This window comes from Phascolarctos cinereus, unplaced genomic scaffold (assembly GCF_003287225.1).
Source record: "Phascolarctos cinereus isolate Bilbo 61053 unplaced genomic scaffold, phaCin_HiC Scaffold_2;HRSCAF=192, whole genome shotgun sequence".
Taxonomy (NCBI): domain Eukaryota; kingdom Metazoa; phylum Chordata; class Mammalia; order Diprotodontia; family Phascolarctidae; genus Phascolarctos; species Phascolarctos cinereus.
This window is the reverse complement of record NW_027555625.1, coordinates 322,920,012-322,935,896: the sequence shown is the minus strand read 5'-3', so window position 1 is coordinate 322,935,896 and position 15,885 is coordinate 322,920,012. Positions and strand designations below refer to the sequence as shown.

General features: G+C 43.6%; 1 protein-coding gene and 1 long non-coding RNA gene across 10 annotated transcripts in view; one reads left to right on the top strand and one right to left on the bottom strand.

The window, feature by feature from the left end:
• The window catches only part of PTPRT (protein tyrosine phosphatase receptor type T), a 1,323,147-nt gene extending 1,307,985 nt beyond the window's left edge, over positions 1-15,162 (top strand). For all 9 annotated transcript variants that reach the window (XM_020998700.2, XM_020998699.2, XM_020998698.2 and 6 more), the window contains one exon: positions 336-15,162. In XM_020998700.2, coding sequence (XP_020854359.1) covers positions 336-389 — 54 coding nt within the window. In that variant the 3' untranslated portion in view covers positions 390-15,162. The remainder of the gene's footprint in view (positions 1-335) is intronic.
• The window catches only part of LOC110216746 (uncharacterized), a 108,955-nt gene continuing 96,683 nt past the window's right edge, over positions 3,614-15,885 (bottom strand). Inside the window, exon 4 of the long non-coding RNA XR_013484807.1 lies at positions 3,614-3,698. This is a non-coding gene — a long non-coding RNA (uncharacterized LOC110216746). The remainder of the gene's footprint in view (positions 3,699-15,885) is intronic.

Genomic DNA, 15,885 nt, shown 5'->3' with positions numbered 1-15,885 from the left:
CATGAAAGGCACTATCGAAACATAAAGTGCTCTCTTTGCTTCTATTACATTTCCAGAAATGCCCCTGTTTGTGTGATGCAAGAAAGGCTAATTCCAAAATTAGTTTCTGTTCTGGGACACACACAGACCAGAAAAGGATAGATGGGGATTAAACAGCCTAGAACTGTTCTGGGTAACAGGGGTAATGTGGCTGTGAATTAACATTTGTCATGCATAGCTTAAAAGCTAGGAAATCTATATAGAAATATTGTGAGGTGATTCTACCACAAGTTTATTACCAAAGCTTCTAAGGAAAAGTCCCTGTTAACAAGTTTCTCCTTTTGTTCCTTTCTTAGGATCAATATAAGTTTGTATACGAAGTCGCACTGGAATACTTAAGTTCATTTTAGCCTAATGGAACAGGGAACCCTGTGGTATCTCAAAAGCCCCCTTTTCTCTGAAAGGCACTAACCAGGGTATAAGGAGTGAGAGACTGGACAGATCCTGACACCACAGAGAAGACTTGGGAACCCCTGCTTTCCTCTGTAGCACTTACTGTTTCATCAGTGGTCTCTTGTTCACCCCAAGAAGTTTAGAGGCCAGACGGGAGAGTCTCCTTTCTAATGGCCCCATGTCTGCAGCACCATCTTGGATCTCCCTCACCTGATCCTGGAGCAATTGGAATTTCTGATCCTAAAGCTCTTGCTTCTTTTGTTCTTTTCAAGTTTGTGAATCTCATGTTACTGTCCTTTGGAAAAGTCAAACCCAATGGAGGAGAAGACATTTAAGGAGGGAGGCATGCACATCCTCTACAGCACCCTCGTCCCATGAGGGTGGATTATAAAGAGCACATATCCCTTATGATGCATAAGGGAGTCAAGTCCTTTAAGGTCACTGGTCTGCTACCTTCTCCTTCTGGATCCCTGGGTACCCAAAAGCCCAATGACCTGGACTGACCCAACCGGGCCAGGCCTCCACGTGCCATTGCTGCCGCAGTGCCAGACTTCAGTGCATCCTCAGTGCATCGCACACACGCAACCTGCATGTGGCCCTGTTCCATTGCCATCCCCCTACGCTTTGACCTCAGCTTTCTGTCTTGTTAACAGAACCAGGGCCAAACGCAGAATCCTGTTAATATTATTTTTTGGGCTTTTGTGGACAGCTAGGGGGATGCTCAAAAGCTTGTCAGTCCTTCTGTGTGTGTCCTAGATTGTGCCTGCCTCTTGTGTCGCCAATCAGGCATCTTGACCCCTGAAACTTCAGGGGACTCCTAAGTGATGGCCTACTGAGTTTGTGTGATGATGCCACCCCTGTGAAGGGGACAGAGTATTTTTCAACAGTGTACCTGAAAAGAAAATGATTTTTTCAATGTAAAAAAAGAAAGTTCATTTTAGCTTAGTGGAATGTAATAGTTTCTCATCTCATAAAAATGGAAATGTTTGAAGGATATGTCTAGAAGTTGTGTTAGCTGACAATGAGGGGTTTGGAAGGTTGGGTAAAGAGTTCGAACAAGACTAGATACAAACTGGGACCAGGAGCTAGTTTGGGTGAGTTACTTTGGCCTGTATTGTGGATGTACTTTCTTCCTTTTTATATCAAATTCTTTTCTAAATAGCTACTACAAAGTAGAGGGAGGCCAGAGGAGGCAGGGGCCTATAAGCCTGCTGCCATCTTGGTAAAGACAATATATATGGTTATCATTAGTCCATTTGCTTTCTGGCCTGGTAGGGGGTGGAAGGGATCAGCTCTGAGCCCCAAGTACAGGGTATGCCTCTTGAAGATCTTTTGTTCTCAGTTTTTAATTTCTAAATCTCCAGAGGTCTGATAAGGATGTCAAGATACATTGTTCTCCATAAACAAAAAGAATAGAAATAACCCCATATGCTTCTGATTTGGATATTTTATAAAATGAAAAGTCATTTCCCTTTTCCCTCCTGGTGTCATTCCCTTGGCTGACCCTCAGTTTTCTAGTTCGGTGACCCCCTGGATCCTGGGGAAGCAGCAAGCTGTAGTGTGCTGTTTGTGTAATAATCCCTACACTTTCCTGATCCTCCTAATGACAGCTTCAGGTGGCTTGGAATGTCTGTCTGACAAAGCACAGCAGTAAGAAGGTAACAGGTGCACCAGGAGCCCTATGCTCCTCAGGGTACCAGATCGCCCAGGCCTCCCATGTTGGCTTATGTTCTTTCCCACTTGCCTCCACCTTCCCCTTCCTGCTTCCTGAAACCTAAACTTCCTTTCTGAAAGAGGAGATAAGGCTTACAATTAATCAATAAACAAGCATTTATTAAGCACTTACTATATGCCAGGCACTGTGCTGAGCACTGGTGATATGGAGGAAAAAAAGTGAAATGGGTCCTGCCCTCAAGGCACATGCTTCTGGAAGAGGGCATATTGACTGTAATTCATAAGAAGATGTAAATGGTTAATATGAGAACCTTTTCAATGAGCAAGCTAGGGTAGAGAGAGGGAGTAGCAAAGGGACACTGAGTGCCAGAACAGAAGAGCTGGGGGAGTCCAGCAGGAGGTAGGAGCACCAAAAAAAAAAAAAAAACCCTACCCAAACTCAACATTAGACAGGACTGACCCTGGCTGCTTAGACCCTGGCTGTGCTTATGCACAACCCAGAGAGAGAACAGAGTTGAAAGGAATATTGAATGTCATCTAATCCAGTCCTCATTTTTCAAGTGAGTAAACCAAGGCTGAGATGTAAGTGACTTGCCCAAAGTCACACAGATAGTGATAGAGCTGAGATTTGAACCCAGATCTTTTGACTCTTTCCATGGTAACACACAACCTATCATCTCTGAAGAGATTGCAAGTGATGTACAGAGCAATGTAGACCTAGGTGCATGCTGGATAGTTTTAGTATCTTAGAATAGTAGCCAGTCAGTCCTCAGAAGAGAACTAGAAACCCAGAGACACGGTCCCAATTCACTCCTGCAGCAGGGTGTCCTCTGAAGCATCTCTACCATTAGCCATTTTTGCCTATAAGGATCTTTTTTCAGAAATACCTACTGAGGAATTCTAATCCATCAGTGATGTTGTCTGCCCAAACTACATACAATGATAAATCCCTGGAAATGATCCTAAAGAAGGTCCTCTGAATTGGGGATAAAGTGAGGTGTTTCTTATGGGGCTGAGTGGGGAAGAGAAGAAACCAGAGAATACCATGCATTGAGGAGGTGAGGAGCTACAAAGGGACTGGGGGAGCCATGGGAGAAGCCACCCCTAGGTACTTTTCAGCAATTCTCTCAGCTTTGGCTTCCAGCAGGGCAACACAAGGCTTGGGTCCTGATTCTATTAACAGTCCCTCTCTCTCCCTGGGCCTGTTTCCTACTTTGCATAATGGGGTGATCTAATAGATGACTTTAGCTTACCAATGAGATGGAAACTTTTTCAGGGCTTAGAGATGTTTGAGCAAACACAATTAGTTGATCTATTCTGTGCCAGATGTGAATTCCATTGGACAACTTGAACTTTGGGGATACTAAACCTGTTCTCCCTCCCCCCTTTTTCTGTTCTTTGATTTTTTTTTTCATTTTTATTTCTCACCAAACAAATATGCAGGTATTGAGACAGAACATTTCTGAGAAAAGCTTGGGCTGGGCTCCCCACTGCTAGGCTTTGTCACCATCAGTAGAGCTTCTGGGATTGTGAAGGGACTCCTATGTGGGGATCAACTTGGGGATCTGCTCCATGGAAGCCTGGGGAGTTTCCTGGAGAACAAGTTCAAAGAAAAGAGAACAGCATTACTGCTGAGGTTAAAGCGAAAGGCAGAGAAAGCCATACAACAGAGTCCCACTCCCAGGCACAGACCTGAACTCCATTCCAACTTCACAACCCAGAGAGAGAACAGAGTTGAAAGGAATATTGAATGTCATCTAATCCAGTCCTCATTTTTCAAGTGAGTAAACCAAGGCTGAGATGTAAGTGACTTGCCCAAAGTCACACAGATAGTGATAGAGCTGAGATTTGAACCCAGATCTTTTGACTCTTTCCATGGTAACACACAATCTATCATCTCTGAAGAGATTGCAAGTGATGTACAGAGCAATGCAGAGATACACAAAGAGTGCAAATAGGCATCAGTATATTACTATAACTTGTGTGCTAGAAGTAAACCTATTGAAGTACTCTCGAATACATCTGGGGGGCTAAAAAATGAGAAGGACTACTCATGTAGAAAGATCATGGGATAAAAGTCAAACAACCCAAGGGCTTCCCCGGTGTCCATGCAATAGTCAAAGAAATAGAGCAAGTCCTCTAGAAGTTTTGTGAGAGGAACACAGCGTGATTAGGTGTGCAAGGGCTGAGATCTGGACCAGTGAAAGAACTTATTGCTCTTATTCAGCCATTCAGTCACGTCTGATTCTTTGTGATGTGGGTCACATATAGGGTTTTCTTGGCATGGATGTTGGAGTGTTTTGCCATTTCCTTTTTCAGTGGATTAGAACAAAGGTTTAAGTGATTTGCCCAAAGTCACACAGCTAGTGAGTATCTGAGGCCACATTTGAACTCAGGTCTTCCAGGCTCAGGGTGCTCTATCCACTGAGCCACCTAGCTGCCTGAACTACCTACACCAATGAAATCACAGACTCATTAAGACATGGCAGTGTCAACCTATATACTTGTCATGTCTCCCTTTTCTGGTGCCATAGTCTCTTTAGAAGCTGTCCTCAAAGAGCTTACATTCTTCTGGGTAGAGGGGCAATGTGGGGGAGCACAGGGAGATATGACCTGTACATAGGTAAAAGAAAGGAGATAGTCTTTAGAAGAATCAGGATAGAGTGTCAGAAACTCTGGACTTCATGGCAGAAGATCAGGGTTTGGGTCTGAACTCTCACATGTTTTAGCATGTGGTGTTAAACAAGTCACATTTCTTCTGGGTGCCTCAGTTTCCTCCTCTATACAATAAGGATGATTGAATTAGTCCTTTTCCTGCCGTAACACTTTGTGATCACCTCCCCTACCCAAAAAAGTCAGTTTTCCATCATTCCTCTGGATATCATCTAGGGAGCAGTGCTGAGAGTAGAGGTTCTATCATAATTCTTAGGGTATGTTCTTTTCTAGAAGGGATGAACAAGATACTGGGGGGGGGGGGAGCAGCTTCAGTAACTCCCAAATGTAGGAATCTCCAACTAAGAGGGAAGAGGGTGAAATAAGGGTGGGGTGAGGGTGGTACAAGTGGATGTGACATGCATGTATTCAGATAAGTATAACATAAGATAGCACAGAGACACAGTGGAGACAGAGCCAAGCTAAGAATTAAGAAGACTGGAGTTCAGGTTCTAACTCTGACATATACTGGCTTTGTGACCCTGGGCAAGTCACTTAACTTAGTTGCCCAGGAAACTAAGGCTATAAGTTGCAGAGAAAATGCCAATCACTAGAGGGTTAGGTGCTCCTCTCTGGGGAGTCCCCATCTGGAAGAAATCACAGGTACCCAACCAAGTTGTGATAGGAAGCAGAGGAGAGATCAAGACAAAATGGCTTGGGAAAAATCTGAGGTGGGAGGAACCTCTTTTAGCCCAGGAAATAAGAAGTCATAGAAGCTATAGTGTGTAGCCTCTGAGCTGTTCTTTGACAGAAGAGAAGGCTTTAGTAATGCAGAGATGAGGAGGGATGGCATTCTAGGAAAGGATTGGGATGCAATCACAAAAAATGAAAGGGGTGAAGGGGAAGCCTATGCTTTCAAAGGCTCTGAGGCAAGAGAGTCAAGTCAATAAGCATTCCTTAAGCATCAACTGTGTGCCAGGCACTATGCTAAGCAGTTAGTGTAGGGGTGGGAGCATTGCAAACAAAGGCAAAAGACAGTCCCTACTCTCAAGGAGCTCATCATGTAGTGGAGAAGACAGCATGGAAGCAACCATGTACAAACAAGATAGGGTCAGGATAAACTGAAGATCAATAGAGGGAAGGCACTAGAATGGAGAGTGATCAGGAAAGCCTTTGTGGGAGCTGGTAGTCCAGCTTGGCTAGAGTGTGGAGTGCCTGAGTGGAATCCCACCCCAGTCACCATCATTGTAAGTGGTCCTTGTGAATTAGAAGTGCTCACTACAAGAGATGTCCATTCTTTCATTCTCCCTGGTGCAGCTCTGAACGAGGCCTCTTGAGAGCCAGAAGCTTTTCCATCTCACTCACTCCATTTACCCTTCAGGTTCCAGCCCACCCTAGAATATACCCAGGTAATAAGCAAGTATAAGGAAGTTGTCCACATGTGCCCTTGGCATCTCTCCAAAGAGAGCAAGATTTTCTTTTAAATCCATCAGAGCAACATTTACTGTCACTGATGCAGACCGTCCTTTCTCAGAGTCCAAGGTTAATGTTGCCTCTTCTCAAAGAGAGAAAGCTGCCAGATGCACCAGCAACAATGAATAAGGTCTTACTGGGAATCTCCAGAGGCCCCTGGGGAGGAGGTAAATGAGTCTGGAAAAGCCTTGGGGTCCATTGACACACAAATAACACCCAGGTATGAGGCTATGTCTAATAGAATGTGTGTGCGTGCGTGTGTGTGTGTAATCCCACATGCCCAATTATAGCCTTTTTCTTTATTCCAGATGGCCTTCCCCAGAGCAGGTATTTATCTTTGTCATATGTCATAGGCTTTAAAACAAGGAAGGATGGAAGAATCATCTGTCCTTATTCTTTCATTGTGCTGATGAGGAAACTGAGGTCTCAGAGAAGTTAAGTAATCCAAGCAAGGTTCAAACCAGGTCCTCTGACTCAAGCGCTCTTTCTCCTCTACATCTGTATGTGCACTGACCTCCCCATTGGGGAGTTAAAGTAATGGGGCACAAAAAGATAAAGAATCATAGATCCAGAGCTCGTCGGGGCCTCAGAGACCATCTGTTCAAACCCTCTCTCTTTACAGATGGGTAAAGTGGGAACCAGAGAGGTTAAGTGACTTGCCCAAGAGCATACAGATAGGGACTGCAACAGGTAGGTGGGACTGCAGCTTAGATCCTCTAACTCCAGATCCAATGCTCTTTTCACTGCAGTGTGCTGCCCGAGCCTAAGAAGAAAGGCCAGGTACCCAGGTGAGAAGGTGAAGAGTCTTCACTCTGAAAGGATGAGGGCTGAGCTCAATGTGGAAACACTGTTAAGGACTGGATGGCCTTATTCACCAAGTCCTACAGTACTAGTTAGAGGAAACCTTTAGATCATGAAATAGGCATTTAGGACAGACAGAGAGAAGGTCAGATTTTACTCAGTAGGATTAAACTGAAGGAATTTGTTGCCGTGACCTGAAGATCTATAAATGCATTCCTAAAGAAGCTAAGATAAATTTCTAGACCCTTGAACAATGGCAGAGTATTAAGAGAAGTAGTGGTATTTGGATATATCCCTAATCTTTGATATTGTTGTCAAGGAAGAAGTCCAAATTCAGCCCCAAGTCAGTTTTCAATACAGCCATCTGAGACTGCATCCTGTTCCAGATGGTAGAGGATCTGGCCTTGGATGGTGGTTCTTTTCAGGAATAAAAAGAGAGTGGGCAGGTAAATTATGTAATGTCCCAAACAGGAAATTATTGGAAGGGCCTATCAGGCCAACAGCCCCTCAATTACCCAGAAAGGAAGAGTATGGGATCTGGGAAAAGTCCTAAAGAAGGATATGAGAAAGGGAACCCGATTCCTCTGCAAATGAGCAGAGAATTCGTCTGTCCTGAGAACCTCAATCCAAGCCTGCTCACTCAGGCTCTTGCTAGACCAGGTGGTAGAATTCAGAAATGTTTGTGACCTTGGATGCATTTCTGGAAGAGACTACTTCCCTTGTCCCTCCTGCAGGTAGCAGGCCATCTATAGAGACATTCCAGAGAAACCCAGTGAAGATGAGGCCAGAATTCAGGAGCAAAGAATTCATCTCAAAAGAAAATGCCTCCAAAAACGGGAATAGGCACAGAATGAGGATCAGAAAGAGACAGAAATGAGCTGGGATAGTTATGTATGTAGAGCACCTACGGGACAGGTCCAGGGGAAAGGCATAGGAGAGTCTATACCTTACAAGCACAGGTAAATTCTCTTTTAGAGACATACTGGGGCCTTGGCAAGGTGCCAGGCACCATGGGTGGGAAGCAACACCCAGAGGCGGAGCTGACAACTCCCTATTTCTCTATTTGCTACCAGTGAGCCTGATAAGGCTTCATTTTGCTGCAATGAGCAGAACTTTGACAAAGCAAGGAGGGTCGCTGCAAAAGATGAAGTGTAGAGGGGAAATCAAATCTCATAGAAGTCACTAACTCAGGAACATGAAATGGTTGCAACCAGGAGACAGGATTATGATATAAAAAAGCCACCAAGAAACAGGTCTAGAACATAAGAAAGCCACCAGGAGACAGGCTTAGAATGTAAAAAAGCCACCATGCAAAGGGGGAAGTAAAGATACAGGAACAAGGTGAGAACAAGCATTATGAGAAGGAAGATCATTCCATTCATTCATTCAATGTTGATTAGCCACCCACCTTAGATCATAAATCATAGGAATTAGAGCTGAAAGAAACCATTGACAAGTCCAATCCCATCCCTACCACTTTACAAATAAGAAGATAGGTCTTGGAGGAAAAAAAAAACTTGGAACTTATAGGATTCTAAGATTCAGAGCTTAAATATCGTATGGCCAAACCCTCTCCTTTTACAGAGGAGGAAAACTGAGATCCAGAGCAGATATGTGACTTGCCTAAAGTCACACAGGTAGAGAGTAGCAAAGCCAGACTCCAAGTCCAGGACTCTTTCCCCTCTGGCATGATGCTTATGCAGGACCCAGTATCCCTGTGCTGGAAGAGATGCAAAGATAAATAAGGAACAATCTTTGCTCTGTCTGCATGGAGTTTACCATCTGTTACAGGTCCTTTTTCTTTTCTTGTATCAGACCCCTTTGGCAGACTGATGAAGCTGTTGGATTCCTCAAAATCATGTTTTTAAATGCACAAAATCAGATACATAAAACCTTATTTTGAAATAGTTATAGAGTTTTTATAAGTTTGTGGACCCTAGGTTAAGAACCCCTGATCTAATAGATCAGATCTCATAAAAACAGAATGCGGCACAGAATGGGAAGATTCCAGAAAAGATGCACAAAATTTGTATGAGAGTTTAGAAGAGCACTCTTCTGACTGGGAGACTAAGGAAAGACATCTGGAGTACATGGCATTTGAGCTGAGCCTTGAAGGATGACAGCAGACTTTCAATAGCCAGAGGTGCTGGATAGGTAAAGGAAAACTGGGAGCAAAGGCAGGGCAGATTTGACTGTGAAGAGCTAGGCCACATTTTTCCTCTCTGGGACCATTTTTATATTTATAGACATTTTGTTATTTTCACACTAGCTTTCTCCACACATTTTCTCAATAGTGTCTGGATTTCCACTGCTTTAGCATAACTTCCTGACATGCACACAGTCTAGTGCTAAGTTTCTTGTAAAGCAAACTGGCAGTAGCACTCTGGGCCCTAGCAGATATGACAGAGATGCTACATTCAGTTCATGGTCCCCAAAAAAATATTCATTGGCCTCACTGAATTTTAATTTTCTATAGTAATTGCTGTTTTCTTTCCAAAGCAATTTCCTCATGATAGCCCTATGAAAGAGGTAGTAGGAGAATTATTTTATAAATGAGGAAGCTGAGGCTTAAGAAGCAGAGGGTATTATTTCCCTGGATCACCAAACTAAGCTGGACTCATGACTCCTGGCCTAGAACTCTCAGTTGCACATTTTGGCTACATTCCATCCTCTCCCAACCTGTTAGTTGTTCAACCTACTGCCAATCTGGAGGGAGTCCCAACCCTTCATCCTAAAGGGAACATTAGCCATGGCCTTGCCTTTTTCCACATCAAGCCAGAAGCCTTGGCCCACTGTAACCAGACGCTATAAACCCCAGGTATTTAGAGCAGAAAAACAGGCACTAACAGAACTAAGAGATGCTGGAGATTTAGACTGGCACTTGTAGCCGTACACATCATCCCACAGAAATGCGCCTTGTCTAGCCGACAGGAGAAGGCACCAACTACAGTAGCTTGGGACCACACAGAGTCAGAGCGTATAGGGTATTCTCACAAGAAAAAGGACCCTAGCCTTTTAGCCAACAGTACCATATATGGTACAATGTTTTGTAATGAAGAGCAATGAAAAGTGTCTCTTATCTTTCAGTTCTGCTCACAGCACTCCTCTTGTCCCTCAACGGAAACAGTTTATGACTATGCCTAGGTATAAACTCAGCTGGAAATGGAAAGGACCTCAGGGTCCCCTGGTCCTAGTCCTCACTTGAAGGAAGGACTGTGTAAGCCAGTTTGCGTAAATCCAGGGTGAAAATCCCCACTGTTGTTTCAGTCATGGCCCATGATAGGATTGGCACAAGTTGCCTGTGATGTTTCACCAATACTAGTAAGACTTTGCACGTGGATCTTGTTAAGAATTTTAAAACTCTTTCACATTCATGATCTCATTTGGTCTTCAAAGCTCCTCTGTGAGCAGTGCAGGGATTATTAGGCTTGGCAAAAGAAAAATCTTGTAATGATTACAATGATCCAAAACTGGAATGTGCGATCAGGGCGGGGAAGGGGGCAGGTCATGGGCTCACTCTTGTTGGGGTGTTTAGGCGAAGGCTGGTTGGCTTCTATGCTGGTCAAAGAATAGAAGGATTCCTTTGAGGTGCCTTCGCCTCCAACTCTGAAAGTCTGGGACTCTATAAGGACTAGAATGAGGATACATTTTACTGATGAGGAAACTGATATGTTAAATGACTTGCCCACGTATACTCAGGTGGAAAATGACAGAGACGGGCCTGAAGGTCATGTCCAAGTTCAGGTAAAGTACCTTTACAATGAAAAAGTACATGCTCCTAGTCTGTCCTCTCCCACACTCTGGATGCTAGTGGGGGCCACCAAACCCCTACAGAAAATAACTCAGCTTTTCTGGGACCCCCCTAGAAACTTGCCTGGCTTTTTAGAACATCTAAGAGAGTATTGTTGATGAAGTCTGGACCAGCAGGGATTTAGATACAAAACAGAGTGGGCTGATCGTGATGAATGATTTGATCTTTTGCTCATCTAAAAAATAGGGTGGGGAGAGGGCATTAGAGAGGTGACAGTACAAATATCCATAACTTGTTCTGGTCATTGGCTATGCACTGAGCCAAATCAGGGAAGTCTGGACTTTCATGGTTACTAAGAGCAGAATTTCTCAACCCAAATCATACTATGGACAGTTTAACACTATTCATATTTCAACAATACCATTGCTAACCCCAGGCAAATGAGAGACCTGCAGTAGAGATAGGAGTGGCATAAGAACATATATTTAGTGTTGGAAATAAGCATCATCTAAACCACTAAGACTCCCCCCACCTTAATACGAATGAACATTCTGAGGGCCAGAGAGCTTAAAGAATTTTCTATAGTAACACCGGTAATCAATTAATCAGTCGCTGCCATGTGCCAGGTGCTGTGCTAAATATTAGGAATACAAACACAATGAATGAAGCAACCTCTAGCCACAGAGAGCTTCTGTTCTAATAGGATACACAAGGATAAATATAAGCACATATAGAATAAATCTAAGGAGAAATACAAATAATATTAGGTGGTTAAAAAACAAGATAGCTTCAGAGAGAATGTATTGAGTGCATCGCAAAAGGCTTCAGTAGAAGGTGGTAGTTGCATCATGAAGGAAGAAATTCTGCAAGATGGAGGTGAGCAGGGAGTACATCATAGGCATGGGGAATGGTCACTACAAAGCAGAGGCAGACAGAGCGCTGTATATGATGGGCAGAGAAAAGGTCGGTTTTGTTGCATCACAAATAGTGTGATATGAGGAGCAGGGTACAATGAGACTGTTGGAACCAAATTGTAAAGGATTTCAAAATCAAAACAGGAATTTATATTTGATCCTAGAGGCCATAGGAATCCAATAGGGAGTTTGAAGAGAGGACTGATGTGGTCACATCTGCACTTAAGGAAAGTCACTTTGGAATCAGTGTGGACTGAAGTGGAGAGAAACATGAGGCAGGGGGCCAATGAAGAGACTGCTGAAATAATCTGGGTGACAGGTAATGAAAGGCTGGATTAAGGTGGCAGCTGGGAGAGTGGAGAGAAGCAGTTGAATTGAAGAGATGTTATGGGTATACAAACAGCAAGATTTGACAACCAATTGGCTATATGGGGTAAGAGAGAATGTGCTGTCAAGGATGATGCCAGGGTTACAAACCTAGAAGAATGGTGATGCTTTTGACAGAATTTGGGAAGTTTAAAAGAGGGGTACGTTTAAGAGGAAAGATAATGAATTCTGTTTTGGAGGTGTTGAGTTTGAGATGTCTCAGATGAGATTTGAACCTAGGTGTTCTGACTCCAATCCAACCTAGCATACTTTCCCCTGTACCATGGCTCCAGGAAGGCAAAAGCTGGTTCTTATGCTAATGAATTTTCAGAAGCAAGAACCGTTGGTGGTACGCGTGTGGCAGAGAGGAAACTTTGCTTCAGTCTGGCACAGGTTAACTGGAAACAGCGTTTTAGAAAATCCTGTAGCAGTCAGTCAACAAACATTTATTACTATGTGTCAGGCACTGTGCCAGATGTTAGAATGAACAGCTCTGTTTCTCTTTATGGCTTGAAGTGTGTGATGGTGGGTAGAGTGTCTGGGGATGGATATGCTGAGACTCTAAGCCACAGCACACCTCAATGCCACTGACAAATTGACTTGTGTATGAATGAGAGAATTAATAGGTCAAAATATAAAGGTTTTCTTTTCAGAAGGCTCTCTTACATTGAGAAGAGACAATATGTACATATAAAAGGAAATACAAAATATTTATAATGTATACATACATACAAAATATACAAAATGCAAACACAAAATGACTGGGGGCACTAATAACTGCAGAGATTAGGTAAGGTTTTGTGTAGATGGCAGCACTTGAATGGAAATCTGAAGAAAGCTAGGGATTCCAAGTGGTGCAGATGAGGAAGGAGGGCATTCCAGGTATAGAGAACTACTTATTCAAAGACACAAAGAGGGGAGAAAGAACATTGTGTATAAATCTAATTTCTGGGAAACTTCCTACAGGACTCCAGCAACACAGGGATCTGGGAAGGTAAGCACATCTGGGTTCTTAGACCATCATTACCCTGCTCCAGAGTGGCATTCATGTCCCAGCCCTGTGAGTCTGGTGTGCTATGGGTCAATGACCTTGTCCTCCATTTGGATCACTAACAAAGTCTTACTCAAAATCTTACCTAGAGAGGGCAGCTAGGTGGCGCAGTGGATAGAGCACCGGCCCTGAAGTCAGGAGGACCTGAGTTCAAATGTGACCCCAGATCAAACACTTGACACTTACTAGCTGTGTGACCCTGGGCAAGTCACTTAACCCCAATGCCTAAAAAAAAAGGGAAAAAAAGAAAAAAAAATCTTACCTAGAGAAATTGAAAGGCTGCCATGTGGAAGGGAGATGAGATTTATTCTGCCCTGGAGGATAGAAGTAGGGACATGGGGTAAAATTTTCAGAAAGACAAATTTAGACTCAAAAGGATTGTAGGAAAGGATCATAGTTTTAGAGCTAGAAGCAACCTTAGGGGCCATCCAGTCAAATGCTCTCACTTTACAGATGAGGAAACTGAGGCCAGGAGAAAGGAAGTGACTTGCCTAGGATCATACAGATAATAAATGGCAGAGGCAGCATTTGAACTCAGATCCCAAGACTCTAAGTTCAGTATTCCCAGCCCAGTGCCCATTCTATTGAACCACATTACCTCTTACGCAAAGAAAAGTGGAATGGGCTGCATGAGGAGGTAGTAGGTTCCCCTAGCTGGAAATCTTAGAGCAGAGACTGGATGACCACTTGAGTGTGTTATGGTAGGAATTCATTTGGGGGCATGGGTTGGACTAGATGAACTCTAAATGCCCTAGCAACTTGCAAGTTCTGTGAATCTGCTAAATGAACCAGTGGTTGTACAAAGGCTAAGCATCTGCACTTGTGTGGGTGTCCAGAGTCTTGTACAAAGCTGCCTTAGTGGTGAGATGCCAGCTTCCTAATTTCCCACAAAAACTCAGAACACACTTGAACCTATGATGATCACACACCCGAATCTGAACTGTCTACAGGGAAGAGGGCCTGTGCCCCCAAGCAGAAGGAAGAAGAATGCCTCATATGTCCTTTGTACTTTTACATTTTCCACACACTTTCCTTGAAACAACCCTGAGAAGCGTTTTCATCTCCATTTTCCAGGTGATTAAAATAACTCTCAGAGAAATGAAGGCAGTTGCCCCAAGAATGGCTTCCTAGACTGCAGGACAGCTCCTTTGTTAATTACTGAATAGCCCTGGATTCCTACCTATGCATCTACTCGTGAAAGGATTACTCACCTTCAAGGCTTCCCTCCTCCTTTCAAAGCTTTCATCACAAAGCACACTGCTTCTGAGATGAAAGCCCAGCTTCTGCCCTCTCTTTCTCTAGCCCCTGAGCTTTTTTCTTGACAAGCCTAAGAGTAAGGCATGGAGGGAGCAAAAACACAACTCCCTACATCAGGCCAACTTAGCTGTCCCCTTTCTCGACTTTGGCTAACCCATCACTGTGACTTCCCTACCACTGCCACCACACATACAGTTCAGTACCCAGGCTACGTTGGTTAGCTCAGACTAGCCAAGAATGCAGATAGGATGCAAACACATCTTCCTGCCCACCTTTTGTTTTTTCTCCTTGATAGTATTGCTGACTTGAGATAAAGACTTTCCTCTATGTTTTCATCGTTGGACCCTGGTCTCCTAGATTCCCCTAGGAGTTCCTTGGATGCAAAGATTTTACGTACTTGGAACGGTGCATTTACGTGACATCTTCTTGCTATCCACAGTATCCACCCTGAATCTCAGTGACACACGTGTATAGTTTGGGTATTTGATAGATAAAGCATGTATGAAACATGAACACGACAAATCAACACAAAAATGTCAACAGTGTGTAGTCAGTGAGTTTGTTCCTTTTGAGCTCAAGAGAAGGAAGGCACATACTGTTAGATTAAGGACTATCAGATCTATTTTTTGATTGTACATTACAATGAAGTGTAATTTTTTCTTTTTTTTTTTACAACTGCAAGCTCATCTTATTTATTCTTGTAAATGTTCTCAGATAATGTTTGTAATATGGGCTGTGTTGCAAATCCATACGATTAAATATGTGATCCTAAGATTCATGTTTTCCTAGGAGATTTGCATTGCTGTCTTATTGTCCCTGGGGGAGGACTCAGAAAATGACTTGGGAAGAAAATCAAAGGAACTGCCTGCAGCTTTACTAGTTTTGTTCCCTGACGGCAGCTCCCAACTGTAAACAACAGGTTGTCCATAATGACCAAAAATGTCACAATATCCATTCCTCATGATCTTCTGCGGTCAAGATAGGAACACATCAAGAGCCAAAACTAGGGTGGGATGACTTGAGCTTTGTCCAGATTTAGTGAGCATCAAGTTTGGAGGGCAATGATAGCACTAATAGTCCTTCAGCTGCGATAGCAACAAGAGATCTTAGCACCTAGTTAGCAACAACAGCTGATTAAAACAAGAAACTACTACATGGTAGGTTGCTATCAGTTCATCCCTGAGCCTACTTTGCTTCTTCAACACATTGTCTACATGGCAGCCTCATGCTAATGTCCTAGACACTCCCCTTCATAAGATGGTGGCCTGCCCCTTTACCCCTCAACTGGTGGCATACTTTGTACTACTTGCCCCTGAAATGGATCATTGTACTTTCCCTATCAGAAAATTTCCTGGCTAAGGCTCTGAATGTGCCCTAAATCTTGTTATGCACTTGATCTCTCTCTTGCTGTCTTGCTCTTCCTCCCCTTCTCTCCCCTTCTCCCTCTCCTCTTTTCCCCTCTCTTTGTCTCCTTCTCCCTCTCCTTCCTTCCCTCCCTCTCTCTCCTGTCTTCT